Genomic DNA, 25,542 nt, shown 5'->3' with positions numbered 1-25,542 from the left:
TATATACATGTAAATATTTTCAAAATATATACTTGTATGTGTGTGTATTTATATATACATAATAAATAAACACAGTACACATACATATATTATGTAAACAACAACTTTTATTTTGGATGCGATTAATCACGATTAATCGTTTGACAGCACTAAAAAACACACAACAAAATTAATACAACTTTAAATCAAATTAAAATGAAATAAAAAATCAAAATAAAACTAATGAAAACTATTAATAAAAACTATAATAGCACATCGATGATACTGAAATAACATTGTCAGGTAGCTATAGCAGCAAGTGTCTCAGTATAAGTGTGTTTTATGATCTGTTGTTCTTCCAGGCTAATAATTAACATGCATTCAATGTGAACTAATAAGGAAATTAGTAATGTAAAATATTACAGTAACCATGATTATAGTGAAACATTTTTACATTGTCTGGGGAAAAAAAGCTACTTAATGACATGAGTACAAAGCGAGTTCATAGATCAGTCACAATGTCTCACAATGAAATATATAAATGTGACCCTGGACCACAAAACCAGTCTTAAGTCGCTGGGGTATATTTGTAGCAATAGCCAAAAATACATTGTATGGGTCAAAATTATTGATTTTTCTTTTATGCCAAGACATTAAGTAAAGATCATGTTCCATATAGATATTTTGTAAATTTCCTACTGTAAATATATCAAAACTTAATTTTTGATTAGTAATATACATTGCTAAGAACTTCATTTGGACAAATTTAAAGGCGATTTTCTCAATATTTCGATTTTTTTGCACCCTCAGATTCCAGATTTTCAAATAGTTTTCCTACCGTAAATATATCCAAACTTAATTTTTGATTAGTAATATGCATTGTTAAGAACTTCATTTGGACAACTTTAAAGGCCATTTTCTCAATATTTAGATTTGTTTTGCACCCTCAGATTCCAGATTTTCAAATAGTTGTATCTCGGCCAAATATTGTCCTATCCTAACATACCATACATCAATGGAAAGCTTATTTATTTAGCTTTGAGATGGTGCATACATCTCAATTTCAAAAATTGACCCTTATGGCTGGTTTTGTGGTCCAGGGTCACAGATATGTACTTCTGGTGGTTTATGTAGCGTAAATTACCAGTGTGACAGCATTTAAACCCAACTGAATGCTAAACTCTGATACATAAGTTACCAATTAAACAAACAGAAAGAGGCTTTGCGTGCCTGAGTGAGAAAGAACACAAGGCCATTGTCTCGACTTTGTGAATTTCCTGCAAGAAATATGGATTTTAGTACACTCATGTCAAAAAGCCTGTGGCAAGCCGTTGCTAGGTGAGAAACGCAGTGAGCAATGGCACATATAATCCTGACAACCATTTGTAGAACTGACGCATTTGTGGTTAGCACAAACACACTCAGCCCATGGGCTGATAAATCCCTGTCTCAACCAAAGGCCACGAGACATGCAAGGTCACTGGATAACCACCAACTAAGTGGTCACAAATTGCTTACTGAGTGACGGCAGAGATTCTTTGATGTCGCCATCCAAAGTCCTCACTACATAGTTAGTTGTGCCATCAAACCATCTATTTCTGTTCTCCGAATTGGAGACCCACCTTTCCACTCAATAGCTACTCTATAAAGCTCTGCGGACTATCTGTTTGAGTCTGAGCTCAGTGATTCGATGTCTCTGTGCTATTAGGATCTATCTCTCAGAGCTGAGCTCGGTCTGTGTTGATACCATCAGACCAGTTCAGAGGCTGGTATGGGAGAGGAAAGGAGATTTGAAAATACTGTGCCAGTGTGTTTGGTTTCTCTGTTGAGTCTCCAAGGTTCACTGAAACCAAAACATGTACAGCAAATGCTTAGACTACAGTCATAGTGTCAACAATGATAATGCACTCTCCCACACTCAAATATGCTTACTTGTATGCAAACCTGTATATATGCAAACCCTTAGCTTGCTTTTCTCCATGGAACCCAAATGGAGATGTTTTGAAGAATGTTCACACTGCTCTTTCTCAAATAATAAATGAAAAGGTAATGGTAGCAGATACCAGGGGCTGTCAAGCTCAAAAGAAATGATCGAAAAAATGTATCATAAATGTGGTCCATGCACTTTTTTTCCAAGTCTTCTAAAATTAAACCATAACTTTGTGTGAAGATCAAAATTTGCCAGTATTCGCTGCAGGAATCCTAAAACCTGGAAATGACTTTCCGGTTCCATTGCCCCAAGGTCAATGGGATTTTTGAATGGGTTTTTGGTTAAATGCCTGGAATAAGGTCTGTGTTAAGGTATTTTCACCTTTTTATCTACGACATAAAATTCAGAAATACCCCCTGTGATTTTTAAGTTTTTCATGTTTTGAAAAAGGTGGTTGCTAATATAAGTGGCTAAGTGGGACTACAAAGGCTGTTGTGGATATTAAATGTTATCATGCGAAGCGGGAACACTCATTTTCTCACTAGTTCACTTTTACAGCCTCATTGTGCTCTTTCTAACTTTTATAATTCAAACTTCCCAACTTGTGGATTTTAAATGAAGACTAAAAAAAGTGTTGGAAGCTTAATGGTGGTGCTGTTGAAGTCATGCGACTGTTGTGTGTAATTTAGGTTTTTACTTCTGAAGATTGTGTTTAGGTTTCAAATTCATCATTTATAAAGTTTATCTTGATGAATAGATTTTATAAATGAAAGAGCATAGATCCTATTGGCTTTTTTGTCAAGGGAAGCAGGGTTAAGCTACTATAACTTCCAGCTTGGCCTACAAAAGTACGTCATCACTGCACAACTCTATAGATTTCATTTGCGTTTGTGCATATTTAAACTTGCAGGAGAAGACAAAGCGCACCAGGTTTGAAATCAGATGCCAAATGCTGGTTCTAACACGTAAGTAAGTTTGAATATGCAGACAAGCAAACCAGAATGGAATTATGGCAAAGGCCAGGATTTCTAGAGAATGATTCCATTATATGGAATAAAGCAGTGTGGACTTTTTCAAATAGATCTCCTTTGAAAATCATACGGGCTTGGAACACCAGAATGACTGAAGTTTCATTTCTTGGTAAATTTTCTTTAAAGAACAAAACCCTCACTGTCCCTTGTGAGATTTGGGGGACCGAATACTATTTTAGATGCATCTTGCCCACTCCACATATAAGAGAGTGGAGCTAAGCGACATTTTACACATTTTAAACAAAAAGTTAAAACAACGAACTCCTGAACCTTGAAGTGCTGCTGTGAATCTTAAAAAGACCAAGATCAATAAACTCTAAGACTGCAGAACCGGTTTATGGTGACCTGCAGAAGGAAACGGTAGTTTATGGTTAACTAGAAATATGTGCATTTGGCATGCTGTCAGAAATGCCAATCTGAATGGAAAAATATGTGTTTTTAGTTATAAGAATACAAATATAGATATTTATGAAGACGTTTTTCCGAGCACGTCTCCGGATTGGACGATAAGAATAGCGACTCTGCTAGCTGTAATAGATGCCTATTCACATAGCAGTGTGGATTTTCAGCTTTTTTCGTTGTGGTTGCAAAAGTGAAATGGACTTCATAAATCAGCCCGAGAACTCTGTTAGTTTTACTTTCAAAGCGGAGATCGACGGGTTTTCAGGAGGAGAGCCTTCACACTAACCGCGGGCTACACAAACATTCACCCTGCGCGCACCGACGGCGCGGGGCCCTGAACACTCGCGCTTGTATCAGCCACTCGCCGCTGAATCAAAAATAAGGTGAGATCGACGGGTTTTCAGGAGGAGAGCCTTCACACTAACCGCGGGCGACCCAAACATTCGCCCTGCGCGCACCGACGGCGCGGGGCCCTGAACACTCGCGCTTGTATGAGAGTGCCGGGGCCACTCGCCGCTGAATCAAAAATAAGGTGGAGAAAAATATGTGTGTAATTAAGGCTTAAATGCATGTGAAGCCGACTATTTTTACACACGTATGCCCCAAAAACAAACAAAAAAATAACACAGAATAAAAAGGAAAAACAGACCAGAGGTTGTCTCCAGCAGTCGCCGCAGGTTGGCCCTCATAAATCGCGCGAGGCTCAGGTAAACGAGTGCGGCACTCGCCGGAGAGGTGACAGGTAAAGACGGGGTGAGATCTACGAGCCCCTCCTCAGTTCCCACGTGGCTCTCCTGGATATTAACATGTGGGCATTCAGGGGAAAAGAGCTGATATAAATACTTTTAGGTGAGGGGGAGATTGGAGTCAAATAAATTCCACTAGGTACCACATCAACGTTGTAAAAAAAATATCTGACGGTTCAAAAAGGGGGTGTACGCCGTTAATCACAAGCGGTCGTGTTTAGGCATACGGGTAAACATTAAAACAGTCACAGGTCATGCTCAATCTACAAGAGCCGTTTTAATGTTTTCTTTTCCAATCGCGCTTAAAACAGCGACGGCACTGTTTTAATTAAACGTTTCAGGTTTCCCTTCCCTTCCACTTTATTGACAGTCACCCCTTTTGCGTTTATTCATTCACATAAATTGAGCAAGAGCCCCGTGGGAGAAAGTTCAAATATGCGGTTATAAAATAACCCGACAACTACTGTGTCTTTCATTTGATAAAACCTGCCCCCATATACTCTGTTATGAAGACTGAAAGACCTGAAACCTTGAATGAACTCAAGGTTTTTCACTTTTCAGTGAGGAAAAAAAGTGGTCTCTAATATGCCCACATGCATCAGCGTCCACGACCATTTTTCATTTATGAGAAGGAATAAAAAAAGTGACTTGAACAAAGGGTCCACATTGACAAAGGTCTGGGAAGGTGACTTAAGGGTTGTAGATTTGAACCCCACAGTGATTGAACCATAAACTCAACATACTATACTGACTCTAAACCACTTGTTATTCCAGGTGGTCTATCTCTAAGTTCACTTTGGATGAAAGTCTCAACTACACAATGAATGATAAATCAGCATATTTTCTTGACCATATATTCAGAATTATCTCAAGAACATTCCAAACCAAATCCTTGACATTTATTGATCTCCACTACACTTTTGACAGTATGACAACGAACGGTACCCTGATTTATTGGGCAAATACAAAGCACACTATATGGTAAATGAAATAACAGCATTGAAAATATTGTAGTACTGTCTATGTTGAAGATCTGGATTGGAAACTTAGGGTTGCAGTTTCAAGCCTCACTCATCCATGAACTATCACCATTCTGCCACTGATAAAGAACCTTCACCACATGTTGACCCAGATGTTATGACTGAAGTCAGTTTGGATTAAATTTTAAACAGACCTTCTTGACCATATTTTCTGAATTATCTCAAGGATGCCTACATTTACTGATGTCCACTACAATTTTTAGCCTAAGTCACAGTACCCTGAACTAATGCACTTGATCTTGAAAAGGCAGCTTTACTATAAAATTAAACAGTAGGAGTAGTAATAGTACTCTACTGCATGAAGCATAGAGTGGTGTAGTAGCTTACAGATCTGGGTTGGTAAGGGTTGCAGGTCCAAACCTGATTGACCAAACTTGTATGACTTTCTTTCCTCTGCTGAACACAAATGAAGATGTTTTGAAAAACGTTTGTAACCAAACAAACAATTGACTTCCACTGAATGGACAGAAAACACCAAGACATTTCTCAAGATATCTTCTTTTATGTTCACCTGAAGAAGGAAAGCCACACTGGTTAAGAATGTCATAGGGTGAGTAAAGAACTGTCATTTTTGGGTGAACTAACCACATGTTACACTTTCAGAAAGGTACACAACTCTTGCTTGGACTGTAATACTAACTAACATGTGCTTTTAAAGCACTATTAAATACTATCAGGGGTAAATAATGTACAAACGTATCTTTTAGGTTTTGTACATTTGGGTACCGCTGTTACCCTTTTTTTCTGAGTGTAATACAAGTTCTTTTGGATAGAAATCTCAACTAATAAGTAATAAATGAACTCTTAGCCGACCTAATTGCTCTGATGAAACATTTCCGCGTGTGTCTGCCTCACCTGCGTCATCATGCGGTCCGCACCTGTGTTCTCCTCATCCTTGAAGATGATGTCTGGATTGTAGTTGGGCGTGAGCTCTTTAAAGCGCTCGGAGTTGCGGGTTATCTTCCCCTCATATCTCCCACTCGCTCCCAGCGTTTTTTCGGCAACGTTTGGACTGAACTGCTTATAGGCGAGAGGCGTGAGTTTCCTTGGAGTCCGTCTCTTGCCGTAACCTCTGCCCGGTCCACAGCTGTCGTACGCCGGCGAGAAAGCCAAGACGAAGCCGGTGAGGAGCGCCGCCGCTGTGGAGAGTCTCATGCCAACCCGTGCCAGCGGGCACTCCAAAAGATGGAGTGTCAAAGATGGTGAAGATGATGGTAAAGCGACCCTCCTCCCCCCAATCTCAGCTTCAGTCCCCGCGCAAGATCACCGGAGGGGGAGGAGGACCAGTCTATTAGGACACCTGGCGCTCACCATCTTTTTACGCACGGAAAGACACCCCGACAAACGTAGGGTTCCTCAGGCGGCGAGGCTGGTGCCAGCTCGTCGGTCCTCCTCTCAGGTCTGTAAAACTCGCTTTCTCTCAGTCCAAGCGGAGACAGGGGGAATAAATAGAGAAGTTCGGTTTATTTTGGCAAGCGCGTTTAGAATCGCCTGCAGGCGGGTCCTGGTTGCGCAGAGCCGCGGTCAGAGTGCGCGTCCCGCAGCGGTTTCTGGCTCCCTGCTCGGCTGTTTGACTACTGCGCTGTGGCGCGCAGCTCTCAGTTGAGATGGAAATGGAAGTGACCCGAGCTCAGATGCTACTGAAGCAGCCGCACCCTGCCAGTCCTGCCCTCTGTCTGCCTCTGCCCTCCTCTCCACCCCTCCGGGCAGACGCGCTTTATCAGCCCTGCCGCTCTCCCCCTGTACCGCAACCGGCGGCTGCCAAGACACGAGACAAACAGGAGGCGCATTACAGGTCTGGACTCTCGGACCCTGATGTGTCCAGTCCTTTGAACCGTAGCAGCAATGCTCTACTTGCTGCCTGTCAACGGTACGTCAGCACACACACAGCTACCACTTGGAGACGATAAATCTTTAATATGACTAACTGACAACTTGAGTTTTTATTTTTCAAAGATCGTTAAGTTTTTTTTTTATATTTAAAATTAAATAAATTTGGCATTTTAATGCTCATTATTAATCCATTAAAATTGTATTAATTTATTTAATGAATAATGCAATTATTATATTAGATTTTCAGTTTATTTCCATTTTTTTTTTGTAATTATATTCGTATTTATTTCCAATTTTTATTCGTATACTGATTTGGTTAAGGTGGACCATGCAATAGTAGTTTGATCATTTGTGACACTTTTTTTTCGGCTCGGTCATCAGCAAAAGTGTGACAGTGCAGCATAAATATTTTTTATAAAGTCTATAAACATAATGGATATATTTGTAATCTTTAAATTAATTTTGTGCTATTTAAAAAATAGAATTTTAAAATAAAAATGTTTTATTATTATTGATGCTCATTATTAAACCACTAAAACTTTTCATTAATGTTTGTTTCACTTTTGTATTAAAGGTATTAACTTTTTTATTAATAATGACAATTAATAATTATTAACCGTTTTATTTTTTATGCATTTACTTTTTATTTACTGCATGTAAACTGGTTTTGTTAAGGTGGACTGTGAGAATAGGACAGTTTGTGGAACACTTGACTAAGGTGGGACAGATCATCAGCAAAAGTGGGACAGTGGTTTATAGTGTTTAGATAATACATTTGCTGCAACTGAAACTACAAAAATATATAACAATTTTCTGCTATTTATATAAATTACATTTGGTCAAATTAATCATATCCCTACTGAAAAAAATCAATCATTTCGGCTTGAGGTGGTCAAGGTGTTTGGAACTTGGTAGATGGTTTGTTACTGGTGCAAAGTGGTCTTGAGGAAGGTCTACCAGGTCATCTGTGGCCACACAAGCTTGAAGTCTTGCTGATCCATCATCTAAATCAGCTTTGACCAGCTGCTGACCATAAATGACCAGTTTGGTGTAACTAGAAGTCACGTAAAACCAATCACTGCAATGTGGCTGTCAGGAAATAGCAAGGCTCTAGTACTGGATGACATGTTTCATTATATGTTAGCTTATAAAAGAGCGGTGATTTATGATCCAAATCCATCAGAACAATTTTAAAAAGTCCCACTTTTCTGAATGACAGATCATTGTGTCAATTATAAACTGACTGTTAACTGCTTATTTACTTCATGTTATTTAAAGGACAATCATGTCCCACCTGGAACAATTATGTCCCACCTCACATGATTTCTGAATCCTTTTTTTTCTTCTTCAGTAAAAATTGGATTCAGTAATAGTGTTCAACAATGTGTTCCAGATCGAGAAGTGCAGTGATTGGTGGTCAGGTTTAGTTTCGCTGACAGACACTGGAGACAAGACGTGAAGTGCCGTCCCTCCCAGGAACTCTAATGTCTTTAAAATAACACTAATGGCTTCTCCACTGAAGACGAATCACCAGTTAAATGCCAGAACTATTACCAAATGATACTGGTAGGAAAATTATGACAGTTCTGTGTCTCCTTCAGTGGCGCAGACATTTTTTCTGGTCCGCTGTGACCGCACTGTTGACATCTTGAAGATGTTACTGGTATTGCTGAATACATTTTAATTAGAGTGTTTTGGCCAGGCATCAGAAAATAATCTGTGGACGGCAAAAATACTACAGTAAAAAGGGATTACCCAGATCCTTCTATCAGTCTACAACTAGATTTAAAGCATCGTGCATTTCATATTTAATTCAGTAGGTTTTAGAGTAGTTTCACAGAGTCAGACTGTTGACTATTGGCATGCCATCTGGTCCACTTTAAAGCTTACTCTAGCCTGAATTAGATGAGGAGGCATCTCGCTAACAGGTCAAACAATTAACCACAATTCACTTTTTATGTTATGTTTAGAGATGGATAAATCAACAATACTAGGATAATAGAACGACGTGAAACAAAGTGGTAGCTTATTCTAACAAAGGCAAAGCCAAAACCAAAGAAATTAGTGGAATATGTGTGTTGGGTTTGTGGTCAGAATTTCCGTCCATTCAAAAGTCCTGATGATTTTACGGAATATGAAGCGGAACGTACATTTGTGCTCAAGCATATCACATTTACTTGCTAGCAAGGGCCTCAAACTAAACTCTAGACATCTACTGCCACAAACCTTACAAACTTTTGTCTTGCCTTCTTTCTTAGAAGCACTGGTTATAGCAGTCCGTACCCTGTAAAACACAGTTATCCTCCCAACAGACTAATAGAAACCTGTGCATCTTGACTTCTAAACATTGCGTAAAAGTAGACGCTCAGATTTGAAATTGCAACTCATCTTATGCATACTCTGAGCATCTGTAATTTTTTCACATGCTGCCAGTTGGGGTGCATTAACCCTACCAATGAGAACAATGCAATATTTTATTCATTACTTTTAAAACATTAAGATGGGCATACAGACTAAAATACATTAATAAAATGTCCATCATCACTTAAAAATCAAACCTAAAAAGAATAAAAATGTTTATAAAGCATTCAGAAGATAAAAGGGTCCATATGTGCACTATTCTGATTCAGAAGCATGAACTGTCACCGAAAAAGCCCCACTGCTTTCTTCTTCTTCGGCCGTGAGGTGGAACGTTCCTCAGAACCAGCAGCAGCAGTTGATGGTAACGGGACAGCCTGAAAGAATCATTCAGAATTGGTTTGAATTCCCTCAAAGGAATAATCTGGGTCCAAATCCATTGATCATTTAAACTTTAATCTTTAGCATTTCTGTTAATTGCCACAGAAAATGATTTTGACTCATAGCTCAATTTATATCTGCAAGGCATATAATGGTTGCCCCATAGACTTCCATTGCAGGTGCATTTTTGTACATGTTTTGTTGAGCTTAATTTATATTCGACCCAGAATATTACTTTAATCACATCAAGGTGAGTAACATTTTGTAGCCTGTTTAGATGCATGTTTAAATAGTTCTTTTGTTGAACTTGCAAAAACAAATAGAGGTCAAACTCAACCAGCCTAAAGGCTCATCAACGATCAACACTGGGTTCATGGCATGACAGTCCTCTGAAAGAATCAATCAAATATTTCATTTGTTAAATTAAAAGAAAAACTAAAAAACAAACCTGTTTACTGTCTGCCACCTGATGTCTTCCTGATGATGCTTTGACATCATTCTGTTCTTGAGAAGCCAGTGAAGAACCCACATCTGCACAGCACAGCAGACAGCACAACAATGCTCAAAATTGACAAATGTCATCATTAAGTCACACTCATGTTGTTCCAAACCCATTTACTTTAATGTATCAGTGGAACACAAAAGGAGACAAAAACGCACCATAAAAGTGTTCCATTCAAATCCCGAAGCTATACAATAGCTTTGTATGCATAGCCATAATTTAAGACATTTCTATGCATGTGATCACATGTGGTGCCTTTATATGAGTTTGATGCCCATAATGTTTGGTTATGACACACAGCAACAGCCAATGATGTTTGATACGACCAATGTCAAACCTGGCCGTATACAGGTGCAATACAGTGTAACAACACCCGTTCCCTCGCTCATTCTATGGAAAAGAGCAGCCAGGACATTCTGCAAAACATTTCCTTTTGTGTTCCCCAGACATACAGGTTTGGAATGACTCCTTTAACTCGTGTACTAAGCTCAGAGTCAGTTAGGCAGTAACCTGTGGGGACATCAGTGATGTGTTGGTGATGTTCAGAGACGTGGTTGTCTTCTGCCGCAGGGCTGCTGTCAGGAGAGTGTTTGCGTTTCTGACCTTTTTTCCCCAAGCTCACGGCCATATACAGTGCCTGCAACTCTGAGTCAAAACCCAAACTGTCCAGCGTCACACCCATCTGTGGAACAATCTAGTAGACAGAAAAGAGAAAATGACCACACCATACACCATAAAGAAAGAGGAGACATTTAATTACTTATTAGTCTCCATAGAGGAACTGTCTTGGACTATTACTTTTCTAAGTGCCATTTCTTCAGAAGGAAAATGTTTTAAATGGAAAAATTGCTTTTGTAATATTATATTTTTGGGTATATATGTATGGGTAATGGGTATGTGACGGCAAATATGAATTTTCAGCATCATTACTCCAGTTTTCTGTGTCACATGATCCTTCAGAAATCATTCTAATATTCCATGCAACATAAGATGAAGATTCCAGTCCTATCAATTCCCTGATAGAATCTTTTCTCTATGTAAGTGTGGCCACCATGTTGTTAAGATCACACGACCAGTCAAACACGAATCACTTTATCTCCATAACCCCGCCCTATTATCTGACACTTTAAGCTGCAGAATAAATGAATCATAGTTATGCCTGAGAACAGACTGTTTCTACAGTGCCACTGGTAACCAGAAACATTTTCATTGCATGATGCTGCATCCACATTGATAGGTGTCAGTATAAAGTACACTGAAAAAAAAAAAATAGAAGAAAGTACATGGAATTCAAATTAAATTTTGCCTGAATAAAATGAAAGCCATTTTAAAACAAAACCATGTGTATGCATTATGACAATTTAGAATTTGGGAGTGAAATGTTCTTAATGGTAACAAAAAATGCAACTACAAAGAAGTCTTAATGGTAAAGGCTGGGTGACCGCAAGTTCAACAGGGTAATGGTAAAGATGACTGCATTCACACATTTCCCAAACACATTCTCTTTCACAACAGAGAGGACAGATTCTCAAAATGAGCTTGCCAAATATTGACCTGGTGAGATTGGTGACCACTGGATGAATGAAGGGCCCCTAAATATACGTGTAGACATTTGGGGTTTACATTGATTTATTTTTATTATTTGTTTGTTGAAATATCACAAAAATAAATGAATGCTTTGAGTTCCTCTTTGGGGACAGAGAGGGCAATGTGAGGATAGAAGCCACAGTTCATGAGTGTGCATTTCCTGTCTCCCCTCAAATCATTTCTCCACTCCCGATCCTTTCATTTTTTTCATCTTCTTGTCATATCATTTGAGCAATTAAGTTGTTCTGCTGAAAACGTGTGAGATTTAAAACTGAGATTATATGTGCGCTGTACAATCACACTAGAAACAGGTCAGATGATCATGCATCATCATCTGTGTGCGTCAGAGAGGGAAGTGTCAGGAAAAGCGGTTCATGTGTTAGTGCATCATGTTGATACACCTATTCATAGCAGGTAAACAGCATTGGCTGGTTTTTAGTGGTTTGTGGAAGAACCCTAAACTAATGGAAGATTCCAGAGAGCGTCCTGATTCTTGTTCTGAGTTCTACACTTTGTTGGTGAAGGGCAAGGATATACTTCTGAGTGTGCAGTTGTTGTTTTTTTTAAAATAAAGAATAAAAAAATAAAGAAAAAAGATAAATATAAAGTAGAATTAAAATAGAATAGTAAGTGTTAAGAGTTAGAGGGTCAAATAACGGTGATATTGAGACATACTACCAAAATTGTGACAAATTCATTAACTTTCAAACTCAAAATTACTTATCCTGTAGATTCATACATTTAATGCATTTTGTGGCAGTATCTATTACTATTATTGCAATCTCAAATATGCGTATATAAATTTTCATATATCGTATATATATATATACAAATTTGGTTGGTACACCCTACAAAGCTAGTGCCCAAAGACAAATCAGAGACATTTGATTTTGACATCATAGCAGCATAATTCTTTGTGAAAATTCATTACAATTATTAATATTGTGAAATATTATTACAATTTAAAATAACTGTTTCTATTTGAATATATTTTAGATTACATTTAATTTAAAAAATATATATAATTTATTCCTATGATGGTAAAACAAAAGTTTCAGTGTTTTTGTACATTCTAAATATCTCTGGTGCTTTGGATCAATTTAATGCATCCTTGCTGAATAAAATAATAATTTTTTGAAAAAAAAAAAAACATTCTTACTGTCCCCAAAAATTTGGTCATAAAAACAGACGTAATTTTCTGCAAAGTTGCTATCTATACAGATCAATTTGTATTATTATTATTATTTTTTTTTTATTTAGTGGCGAAATATGACCCAGACCTATCTTTAACAGATTTCATATGATTCAGATTTAGATTGTTATTGCAAATAAAAGTTAACATTAAAAAAAACACATTGCCAGCCCCAAAACCACTAACAATAAATATGAATAAACTGCATGTTTTCTTTTATTACCTGAATTGAAACCAAGTACACACACACACACACACACACAAACTGCAACAGGCTCACACACACAATCTATAGGGAAACAAATAAAGGCAGATGAAGTCTTACATGGGTGTCATGGATTAAACCCAGAGAAGAGCTTCATTTTACAGTCCTCTATAAATCTGTCCTCACTCTCATCCAGGCAAACCCCCTCCTAAAAATATCTATTACCTCTTCCTCTCAGTTCAGCCTCTGTCTCACACTCCCTAGATTTCTTTATTAGTGGTGCGTACTAAGACAAACATCACATTATTATCATACTTAGGGTTAGGGATTTAAACAAACCTTAGAACAAATTATGTGGCCTGTTGAGGAGAGCTGTGTTTAATTTTCTACTTGACTGGACAATTTTTGCAGCAATAAAACCGGTAAAACCTCCCATAGATGTACAATGAAGGAGGGACTGAGCCATGTTTTTGTCTTGGGCAAAACTTCTGCACAAGCAAACACCACTATTGCTTTAGAAAGCATAAAAATGTAGTTGTTATCTCATGTTGCTATCTATTTTTACATTTTCTACAATGTTTCCATTCCATCTATTACATTTACGAGAGAGACTGGTGTTTGACGGGATCTTACTCTTGTTCTGGCTGGCAGGGGAGCTCTTCTCAGGGGTTCAAAGTAGGCAGAGTAAACCGCAGCCCAGCTACAGCTAACTAATTACAGATCAGAGCTCCCTCACCCTGTGGAAAACTGGACCAGAGAGAGAAGGAATAACAGAAAGAGAGACATCTGACCTCGAGAAGCGGTCCTGAATGGGTTTCATGGTTATCAGATTGGGGTGATTATAAAGGCCAGGAGCCAAGAGCTTCAGTTACAGGAAGACGTCTTGAGCTTTAGCTGGAATTAAGGCATGGACACCTGACAGATCCTGGTGTCTAACAATAAAACACACACTCACAGTGTTACGGGGGATGTGTTTTCCCCTACTTTACCCCCTGAATTTTACTTTAGAAAGCTGAATTTTCAGCATCGTTCATCTAGTCGTCAGTGTCACATGATTTTTCACTAATCATTCTGATATGTTATTTGCTGCTCAAGAAACAGTACTGCTTAATATTTTTGCGGCAGCGTTTATTTGAAATCTTTGGTAACATTATAAATGTCTTTAATGTCACTTTTGATTAATTTAATGCATCCTTGCTGAATAAAAGTATTCATTTTTTAAATCTTACTGACACCAAACCTTTGAATGGTAGTGTAAATAGGTAAAAAGATAGATACTAAACCCCTCCCACATTTGCATACTGTTTAACAGTTATGATTTTTTTCCCCTTCTAAGATCACCAAAAGTGATCTAAGAAAACACATACTATGATATTAAGAAGTGTCTTAAGAGAAGACAATGAAAAAGCTATTTCTGTTTGGGGCAACAGCACACATCTTTGTCACAAAAAGCTTAAATTCCTCATTCTTGTGTTGTTTATCCTGCAGTTTCACTCAGTATGGGTGATGTTGCTCATGTGGCAAGAAGGAAAATCCAGGAGAAGAGAGTATGAAGATACACAAATCAACCCCCTTGTAAGTACTGGTGCATTGTAAAAACTTATTTTTATTTAAAAATTATTTTGTAAATAAAACAAAGATTGTTTTATAGAGTGTGTTTTACAAGAAAATATTATTTTACTTGACGGAAGATAAAAGCAAGGTGAACAAATATCACCATTTTAGTTTGAAAGGAAGACCAGAGCCTTATCTAGAGACTAGAGGTCAGCTCTTTTGACTCAGGTCAGTAGCAACAAATTCAGCAAGGGTGCATTAAATTTATTAATAGTGACAGTAAATACATTTATAATGTGACATTAGACTTTTATTTCAAATAAATGCTGTTCTTTTGAACTTTCTGTTTGTCAAAAAATCCTGAAAAAAATACCAGTTTCAACAAAAAATATTTTTCAACAATAATAAAAATAAATGTTTCTTGAGCACAAAATCATCATATTAGAATGATTTCTGAAGGATCATGTGACATTGCATACTGGAGTAATGGTGCTGAATACTCAGCTTTGCATCACAGGAATAATTTACATTTTAAAATATATATAAATATAGAAGACAGTTTTTTTTTAAATGCAGTAATATTTCACAGTATTACTGTTTTTACTGTAGTTTTGATCAAATAAATGCAGAACATAAGAATCTCTAAACTCTCGAACTAAATTTGCCCATTGTTTATAGTAATAACTTGGACTAAAAGCATGTGAAGAAAGACATCTAAATGTATATATGTCTCAGATAGAGGATGGTTTGGGGTGTTTTTGCTGGTCTTTCGGTGTGGAGGTGGGAAGGGTCACGCCGTCAGTGCCAAACCCAAACTGGTTTCTCAACTCACCCGGTCAAATTTTCTCTTTTTATGCCTCAAACCTAAAAAAAACAACAGTTTGCGTCACTGAAACACTTTCACACCTAAATACATTCAACCCCAAAAGACCTGCAAAGAGGACGGCATGCACACTAATACTGACCCTAAAACAAGTCTTTGTGTTAATCAAGCAAAGTACACACACCCACTCAAAACACAAAGTAAACATTCACACTCTCCTCTCCCCTCACAAAACCTGAGCATGCGTCACCGGTCTGGGGTAGACATTCTCAAGTCTTTCAAACTCAACTTTACAAACTCATGGGAACATGTCTTCTCTTAAGTTTTGACCGGTTAAAGACAGCACTTCAAACAGGCCTATCCATCTATCCATCAAACACACTCTCATCCAGGCTTCTGCCGATCAGGAATCTTAAGAACGGCCTCTATTTTTCCAGAGACTTGCTATGTTTGTTTGGCATTTCAGTGAGACATTTTTCCAAACACACCTTCATTTTAATTCTGACTTGGGTCTTAAATGATTCTTCAGAGTGGAGTGGAATTTCCCATTGTATTGTGAGACAGTGGCAGTCAAATGACTGATATGTCCAAAAAAAAAATCAAAAAACGTGAAAGTTCACATTTCAATAGACACAAAAAGTATTGTTAAAAACCTGGAGGAATTTCCAAACCATGGACTAGGAGGTAGCAAATGTGCTCCTTTTTTAAAGGTTTATCCATTTCTGCTAATAATGATAAATTAATAAATCATTTAAATAATTTCTCTGAGACGGAGAAAGCAAATATGACAATTATTGCCACTTAAAAAAATCTAATTCAAATGAGATAGCTAGTTATAATGGTAATCAAATAATGTTTACATATGTATAAGAGCCTACATTAAAATCTGTCATATAAATTTGGTCTCTTCATTAGAAATTAGCCTACTGATTGCCACCATTGATGGACAAAATTTTTTAATACTATTAAAAATATCTGTATGACATTATATTCTGCAGTTCTTCCCTGTTGTACCGAATATCTATACTTTTCAAATTATCATATCGAAGTTAGAAATTCAAATATTGTGACAAAATTAATTTTGTAGGGTGCCACAAGTTTGTTAAAATTTCCAAAGGGTGCCGCGACTAAAAAAAGGTTGGGAAACACTGGTCTAATTCACTGAAGTGATTTAATTAATTAGGACAATTCTGCAGTTTATCATCATTTTCAACTTCTATATAGTGTAAATACAGTATATTTGCTATTATACATTATACACTACACTGGTCTTATATAGGAGTTGGTAATTTTTTAGTCCCTTATGCTCACCAAGGCTGCATTTATTTAATCAACAATACAGTAAAAATTGTGAAATATAATTAATGTAACATAACTGTTTTCTGTTTGAATATATTTTAAAGTATAATTTATTTGTGATTGCAAATTGAATTTTCAGAAGCCATTACACCAGTCTTCAGTGTCACATTATCTTTCAATAATTAAGAAACATTTCTTATTATTATCTATGTTGAAAATAGTTGTGCTGCTTAATATTTAATGTATCAAAATTTTCATATTTTATTGGAAAATTAAACATTTATTTTATCAAACTTAAATAAGGGCAGAAAATATGTTTGATTTTTGAGTGATTATTAAATGTGCTGGAGACATTCAAAATGATTTTTGAGTAGTTCATTATACTTATTTTATGGAATTAAGTTAATTTTGTGGCCTAAATGTTTGGCTTGTCAAAGATGTTACATTCAGCTTTCACAAATTCATTGACTTGAAAACCAAGTTCACTCCTAGTTGTCTACCAAGTTGTCTCTTATAACAAAAATATTTTTTTAAACCCATAAAAATGCAGATCCTGTGTAAATAATACTGAAAAATCATACACACACACACACACAATGTATGTTATTGTTATCAGCTGTGAAAGCTATGGAGTAATACATTTAACACTGGTGTCACCGTGGGTTGGAATTCCACCTGTTTAAAGGGTTAGTTCACCCAAAAATGAAAATTAGCTTGTGTTTTACTTACCCTCGAAGCATCCTAGGTGTATATGACTTTCTTCTTTCAGACGAATCCAGTCGGAGTTATATTAAAAATGGTCCTGGCTATTCCAAGCTCTATCATTGCAGTCTGCGGGTGTTGCAGTTGAACAGTCCACAAGTCGTCAAATAAAGCTCGCGCATTCATAATAAAACTTGCCGCAGACCGCTCCGGGGGATGAATAAAGGCCCCCTGTAGCGAATCCATGTGTTTTTTAAAGAAAAATATCCATATTTCAAATGTAATAAACACTTTTCTCTCACTTCCGTTATCTTTCATATGCGGAAGGCGTTCCGGCAGATGACGCAGCACGTATGCGCAGCGCGCGCGCCTCTGAGGTATGCTAGTCTCGCGAGTTTGTTTATAGGAGCAAAGGAAGCAAAGTTTCCTTACTTTAGCAAAGAAAAACCAGTCTCCTCTTGGCTTATATCGAAATCCTCCGTTTATTATGAATGCGCGAGCTTTATTTGACGACTTGTGGACTGTTCAACTGCAACACCCGCAGACTGCAATGATAGAGCTTGGAATAGCCAGGACCATTTTTAATATAACTCCGACTGGATTCGTCTGAAAGAAGAAAGTCATATACACCTAGGATGCTTCGAGGGTAAGTAAAACACAAGCTAATTTTCATTTTTGGGTGAACTAACCCTTTAAGGGGCGACTAGTAAGTCAGTGTTTGGTACAGTGGGCGAGTGGGTGAGTAGACTCATATCCTTTTCTCACACCACCAAGTCAAGCCACACATATCTGACTGCACATTCACCAGGCCAGTGAGAAATACCGGTGGATTCACACATACACGCTGACAGAGATCAAACATAGGCCTATCAAAGGACTCACCTCGCGCAGAAAACACGGCTGCCAGCACTCATGGCTAAATCCAATAAATAACTCGCAGCCACAAGAACATTACTCATCAAGAGAACAAAAAGTGGCGCATAAACACACAGTTCTGGTCTAAATTATGACTGCGGCTTTGGCTCCTCCCACTGTGGTCAGTGTGTTTGTAATGACCGTAAGGCAGAGCGGTCAGAAGCGTGATTGACTGGCATTCTTGCTTAGGAATGGTGGTATGACCAAATCCCTGGTATGAGTAGTTATATATGACAATATGTCACGATACAGCTACTGTTTTGCTGAATATTCAGTGAAAAAAGGCTTAAAAACAAATAAAAATATGGTAATCATCAGCTACTAAATTAAATACTTTACAACTGAAGTCTTTACAACCTGATTGGACGTAAACCAACAGATCAGATTATTCAAAAGAAGTGAATCATATGTCTGACATTAGTGTCAAATATTAATTCAATGTTATTATTACAAATATTAATCAATACTATCAAATGGATAGTTCAGTAGGAGCCACATTCAAAGAGACTGTAAAATAGCCAGTCAAAAGACCACACATTTTGAATTTGAATTTTATCCATTAATTAAGTCCAACACTGTTCACACTGAAAACTTGAGATTAAAAATCTTTATGTAAACATGAAAGTAAACATTTAAATGTATCAATAAAGTTCTGGAATGTTGACATTTTTGAAAAAAAAAAAAAATGTACGGAAATATTTAAGATTCTGCATTATTTCTACATCACTAATCAAATAAGTACAACCCCAATTCCAGGAAAGTTGGGACGTTTTGTAAAATGTATAAAATCGAGAATCTGTGATTTGTTAATTCTCTTTAACTTTTATTTAATTGACAAAAGTACAAAGAAAAGATTGCCAAAGTTTTCACTGACCAACTTAAATGTACTGTATTTTGTAAATAAAAACACATTTTGATTTTGTTGGCTGCAACACACTCCAAAAAAGTTGGGACAGAGGCAAAATAAAAGTGAAAAGGTTATAGAATATCCAAATTAAACTGTTTTGAAACCGTTCACAGTAAGCAGGTGAATGGGTAATAGGTGAGGGTATCATGTTTGGGTATAAAAGGAGCATCTCGATCTTTGCAAGCAAAGCTGGATCATGGCTCATCACTTTGTGCCAAATTTCATGAGAGAAGGATCAAACAAGTCAAAAATCTCATTTCTCAATGAAAAATCGCAAAGAATTGAGGTCTTTCACCAACTACCATACATAATATTGTGAAAAGATTCAGGGAATCCAGAGAAATCTCAGTCTGTGTAGGGCAAGGCAGGAAACCTCAGTTGAATGTGCTTGACCTTTGAGCCTTCAGATGGCATTGCATAAGAAACCATCATGCTGCTGTGTAAACCGTGTTAAATATAACCACATGGGCTCAGGAGTACTTCGGAAAACCGCTGTCACTTAACACAGTCTGCTGCTGCATCAAGAAATGCAACTTGAATCTCTGTTACTCTAGGAGAAAGCTATACATCAATTTTATGCAGTGATGGGCCAGAGCTCATCTCAGATAGTCAAAAAGAGAGTGAAAATGTGTGCTGTGGTCAGATGAGTCCACATTTCAACCTGTTTCTGGGTAAAAAGGACGTTGAGTTCTCAGTCCCAAAGACCAAAGGGTCCTTCCAGACTTTCATCAGCGACAGATGCAAAAGCAAACGTCTGTCATGGTATGGGGGTGCATCAGTGCAAACGGCATGGGTGACTGGCATATGTGCGAAGGTACCATTGACATGGAGGCATATATTGGGATTGTACAGAGACATATACTGCCATCAAGATGACATCTTTCATGGGAAGTCCATAGTTATTAGATCAAGACAATACCGGGTCTCATTCTGCATGTGCTACAACAGCGTGGTTCCGTAGACACATGTGGATGTTACTGGATATGAGCAGATCTGTCTCCTATTGAAAATATATGGCCCATCATGAAAAGGAGAATCAGACAACAATGACTATGGACTGTTGAGCAGCTGAAGTCTTGTATCAAGCGAGACTGGGCAAAAATTTTGCTTGCAAAACTTTGAAAATTAGCATCCATAATTCCCAGATGATTAAAATGTGTAATTAAAAGGAAAGGTGAATTCACACAGTGTTAAACATGCCTCTGTCTCAACTTTTTTTTGAGTGTGTTGTAGCCATCAAAATCAAAATTCATTTATATTTACAAAATAAAATTAAGTTGGCCAATGAAAACATTGGAAATGTCTTTCTTTGTACTTTAGTCAATTAAAAAAAATGTGAAGGACAAAGATAAAAATAACATTCTTGATTTTATGGCATTTCACAAAACGTCCCAACTTTTCTGGAACTGGGGTTGTACATTAGTGACCATGTGAACATCTTTGCAGCTGTGCTATTTTAGTACTTATTTAGTATAGTAGTCTATTGCCACAATCATAAAAAAATAAAATGGAAATAGGAAGTGCTGCTTAAGCTGCAACTAGTTTAATTTTTATTTTTCAATATTTCATTTTATTTAAGTTGACATTTATTTCAGGTATTCACTCAAATTGTTAAACTGATATTATATTTTGTAATTAAAAAAAAAAAAAAAAGTAATTTAATTAGAAAAATATAAAATTCTTCAAAAGTGGACCCCACTGTACATCCACTGTATAAACGCTTTAGTTTTACCATCATATTGCCCAGTCCTAATCCCACTCATCGCTAAAAAAGCAGGAAATTCTAAAACACACACACACACACACCTATGGCGGGAAAAGAAATAAAACATGATCCAGTCAATAGACAGTTCACTGTGAGGCAACGCTACAACTGAGCCGTCACTGCAAAAACCACAGCCTAATTATACACTGTGTGTGTATGCATGTGTGTGGTGACCCTCAGCTCTGAGTCAAACAGCGATCCAGTCTCTCTTCATGTCTAGCTTTCACAGTTCTCTCTCCCGTAACAAACCCTAGAAGCAGCACAGGGGCCTGGCTTCAGTACATACATGTGACTGAATCACGGTGTCACATGCATGCTAGTTCTGACGGAGCTTGTTTACACTGGGTAAATTTAGCAGGACACTGAATGTAAAAATGTTTCGCACCTGTGTGAAGAAGTTCTCCCTGTACCTGTGCACCTCAAACGGCTCCGTCTGTAGTCTGGCTGTGAGGGCAGAGTTTTAGATGGGTGTCAGCAAGCTAAAAACAGACATAAGAGAGAATGCTAGATGCGACTGTTACCTCTACTTAGGACAGCTCCGTTCTCCTGATAGTCCAGTATCTCTGCGTCCTTCCGAGCCAGAAGAGCAGCTAGATCCTCCACTTGCCACTGCAGGACTCTACTCACTGCCAGCAGGGGGCGCACCAGGTGCCTGCACACCTGATTCACAAGCAGAAACGTACTGTATATCTGATACATAGATTTTTAAGGCCTCGAGTCTACAAATCTACTTTATGCCTTCTGCCTTTTGGTTGTTAGTTTGTACTTTTTTTTTTTTCAACAAGTAAAAAGCATTTTATTATAATTCTAAAAATGTCCACCTTCAAGATGTGTCTTTTTGATGAAAAATATTTAATGATTTTCATAAAGTAAATGAAGAATAACTTTTATATTGTTAGCAATATTTTAAGATGAACACTTGCTGGACTGAAGCTACTTGGGTGACTAATTTTTTATTTGTATTTATTTTTGAAAATCTTGTTAAATTTGAGTATCAAAAATGATCCATCAGGCTTTTGAGGAACGCTTATTATATCCTCCCATCATTGTACTGCATTGCACTATATGTTTTGACCTCGCAATAAAACCTACAGAGCTCTGATAAAACTAAGCATTTAAATATAATCTTACTAAAACATATTTTTGGTAGATATAGAGTGACAACTGATATTTATATGCATTTTATGTATGTATTCTATTGTACTTTTATAAAAGATCTCACTGATTTACATTACAAGGTACCAGAATTTCATCTTTTGGCAATATAAATATCAGCAACTGCACCAAATTGAATATTTTTGCAATTTTTTCTCCTGTATCATACTATATGAGCCATAAAAGCCTTATGTATCAAATATGATACTCAATGAAAACACATCAGCAAACTTTATATCCATCTATCCATTTGTTTCAAAAAACTGCTTCATTTCAAAACAATTACAGTTTTCTATTATTTCATATGTCAGGCTTCACAGGGTTAAACGAATAGGTTAAATGTTTCAAACACATTTGAAACCATGTTACATCACAGCTGCAGACATTATTTTATCAGATAAGGTTCATACCACGCCAACAGGTGTTGTGGTGCAGCGAAACTCCCAGTAGAATGGCAACCCAGCCAGCTCACTTTTGAGTTTGACTGTTAGATTGTCACCATGCTGTTCAAGAGTAACGTGTGCAGTAGAAATCTGATCATCATCTTCACTGGAGAAACAAGGCCGTGCCACAGAACATAGATGAGAGAAGAAAGCTTGTGTAGGAGCCCTCAGACGCTTATTCAGATCCTTTCTTACAGAGGAAGAGAGGAAAAAGAGAAGAAATCAGTATGAACTATTGACAGGCTATGAATTCCCTTAGAACTGAATATTGTGGTGATACAATCCTATATACTATAGCAGTGTTTCTCAACCAGGGGTCCGTGGACCCCTAGTGGTCCTTGACATAAGGCCAGGGGGTCCGTATAAAGTATGAATTTTTGTATACATTTTGTATATTTTGACATGACATGTTCCCATGAAAGAAAAATCCAATATAGCTGATGATATGGCCAAATACTGGACAAGTCAGCTAACTTGAATTATACTTGACTGCATTTGGTCCTCACAAAGACACAAATGATACGAGTCAATTTTGTTCTGGGAGTGCTTTAGGATGGTTCTGAATTGGACTGGGGTCCGGTACGCCAAAAGGTTGAGATTCACTGTACTATAGTACTGAGAAACATTTAATTCTTATCTGCTTTGCACATTTCAGTGATTTTAGTTGAACGGAAATACATTGTCTTGAGTGTGTTTTGTCTCCTCACGGTGTTTCATGTTAAAGAATATAAGGAATTTATAAGATCTAATAAAGCTCCAATTTAAGTATTTAATTAAAATCACTTCAACTAGATAGCAACAGTGTTGCACGTTCTTGCCTGTGCTCGACTCTGGATGTCATCTGTGGTCATTTCTTCTTCCCACACAGTGTTCAGGTCACTCAGCAGAACCCGGTATTGTGTGTCACCGAACCAGGCTTTGGCCAATAGATCAGAACCACCAATATTCACTGGCACCCATGGGAGAGCAAACAGGCCTGTTTCCATTTCCCCACAGCACACTTTACACAATCTACTTCAAATAAACAACATGTTTATGCACAGCCACAAGTTAATACATGAGTGGTTTCTCATTACTACTCTTATATCAATGTATGTTTCCTGAAAACAAATGATGAAAAGATGAAATATATTACTTTAAACATTTTGAAATGAGATAAAACAGATTTCTCTGTTACAAAACGCTTCACCTGAAACAGTTCACGTTACCACAGTTACTATAGTATAATCACGGTACATTTTCTAAGGTTTCCGCAATTCTTAATGATAAATTCGATATAATATATAATTCTTGCATTCGTGTCAGAATGTCTGACGAGCCTTGCGCAAACCTAGACAAACCATGATTATGAAACGATTTCGTTTCTATTATTTAACGCGTAACAGGTGCACTTCTTTCGATATGCATAAAAAATGACAGAGGGTAAAATAAATAGTTCAGATAGACATTTAATTACGTAACGAATTTTAGAAAACGTTTTAAATGTTTCATGGGTGAAGAATTTACCTACTCAGCAAGGGGCCGTTTCGACTGACGCACATTCCCCGTAAAAACAAACGGGGATTAAAACGTTCCGTGAGGAGGAATAGTTCCGTTACTAGACGCCTTCGGTATTAAGGAGGTTATAAGTAAAACAAAACAAAATATTTATTATCCAGCGTCTTTATTGAGACATTCATAAGCAAAACATTCACAAGCCTCTGAAAGGGCTGTAATATTGTGTAAGAGACCTGCTCTAAACACCACATCTTTTTATAATCATCTGTCTTCTGATTCTTTCTGTTGGAGAATGTGGCAGGTTTCTTTTTAAGGTGAAGTTTCTTTCTGTGAAAGTGGAGTCATAGGTTAAAAGGGTAGTGATTACATATGAAAAAAAACTTTCATTTGTGTGTTTACAGGGTTACATACCACAGGACTGAACTTCCTGATGTGTTTGGTTGCTTTTCTGATTCCAAGTTGTTTGTAGTCCAGGGGGATTCGGGCTCCTGTCTCATAACCAGTTTCTCCAGAAACTGAACAACATCTTGCTTCGTCTCACATTTTTCTAGAGTTTTATAAAGCTTGCGCAACCTGGGGGCACCACAAAAGGGGGATCTGAAGAGTCATTGCGCAGCTCTTTTTAATACATTGTGAATAGTGTAAAATGACTGTCAAACTAAAATGTAATAAAAAGAAAATGGTCATATGACTATCTATGCACAGTATTCTGATGCATATATACATAATGAAGTTTGTTGGCAAAACAGCAAAAACACATGATATTGACAATGCTGTGTCTTAACATTTATGCCACTTATATTATCTTGTTTATTTCACTTTTGTATAAAATAAGGGACATTTTTACCCCCACATCTTAAAATACAAATTAAACGTGTAAAGATATTTCAGAAATGAATGGGGTAAAAAGACCCATGCTAATAAGTAAGAATTAGAAAGATTCTGTAAGTGAATAATTATAAATTGTTACGCACACACATACACACAAACACAAAAAACCTCTGCACATTTTTTTATTTTATTATTTATTTATAGCAGCTCTGGAGAAAACAGTGATGTCATCATCAGCTCACTTCAGCCCTTATCCAATAGTGACCGTGCAATTACATTGCCTTATATTAAGTGTCCCCAACTAAGCAAGCCAAAAGGCGACAGTGGCAAGGAACTCAAACTCCATCAGTAAGAGAAATGGAGAAAAAAACCTTGGGAGAAACCAGGCTCAGTCGGGGAGGCCAGTTCTCCTCTGGCCAGATGGGCCAACATGGTGTGGCTTAATTCCAGGCTGCATCACAAGTC

At 37.3% G+C, this 25,542-nt stretch overlaps 2 protein-coding genes across 3 annotated transcripts in view; both read right to left on the bottom strand.

Moving 5' to 3' along the window:
* LOC107752122 (indian hedgehog B protein) overlaps positions 1 to 6,283 on the bottom strand; it is a 14,372-nt gene extending 8,089 nt beyond the window's left edge. Inside the window, exon 1 of the mRNA XM_016567986.1 lies at positions 5,984 to 6,283. Within this exon, the coding sequence (XP_016423472.1) occupies positions 5,984 to 6,283 (300 nt within the window). The remainder of the gene's footprint in view (positions 1 to 5,983) is intronic.
* Positions 6,284 to 9,504: 3,221 nt separating this feature from the next.
* On the bottom strand, positions 9,505 to 24,274 carry LOC107752120 (non-homologous end-joining factor 1). Of its 2 annotated transcripts, none has more exons than XM_016567985.1 (8): positions 24,256 to 24,274; positions 23,568 to 23,763; positions 22,717 to 22,935; positions 21,673 to 21,811; positions 21,537 to 21,595; positions 10,713 to 10,896; positions 10,149 to 10,231; positions 9,505 to 9,696 (listed from the first exon to the last, which is right to left on the bottom strand). In XM_016567985.1, exons 2-8 carry the CDS (start codon positions 23,733 to 23,735, stop codon positions 9,604 to 9,606), a joined length of 945 nt encoding a protein of 314 aa, XP_016423471.1. In that variant the 5' UTR covers positions 23,736 to 23,763; positions 24,256 to 24,274; the 3' UTR covers positions 9,505 to 9,603. The 2 variants fall into 2 exon arrangements, with proteins under 2 accessions (XP_016423471.1, XP_016423470.1); XM_016567984.1 differs by having other exon boundaries at positions 23,568 to 23,760; positions 24,256 to 24,271.
* Positions 24,275 to 25,542: the final 1,268 nt, after the last annotated feature.

Source organism: Sinocyclocheilus rhinocerous, unplaced genomic scaffold (genome assembly GCF_001515625.1).
Source record: "Sinocyclocheilus rhinocerous isolate Xijiao unplaced genomic scaffold, SAMN03320098_v1.1 scaffold2306, whole genome shotgun sequence".
Classification (NCBI taxonomy): Eukaryota; Metazoa; Chordata; class Actinopteri; order Cypriniformes; family Cyprinidae; genus Sinocyclocheilus; species Sinocyclocheilus rhinocerous.
Note: the sequence above shows the minus strand (reverse complement) of the source record. Positions and strands in the feature narration are given on the sequence as shown.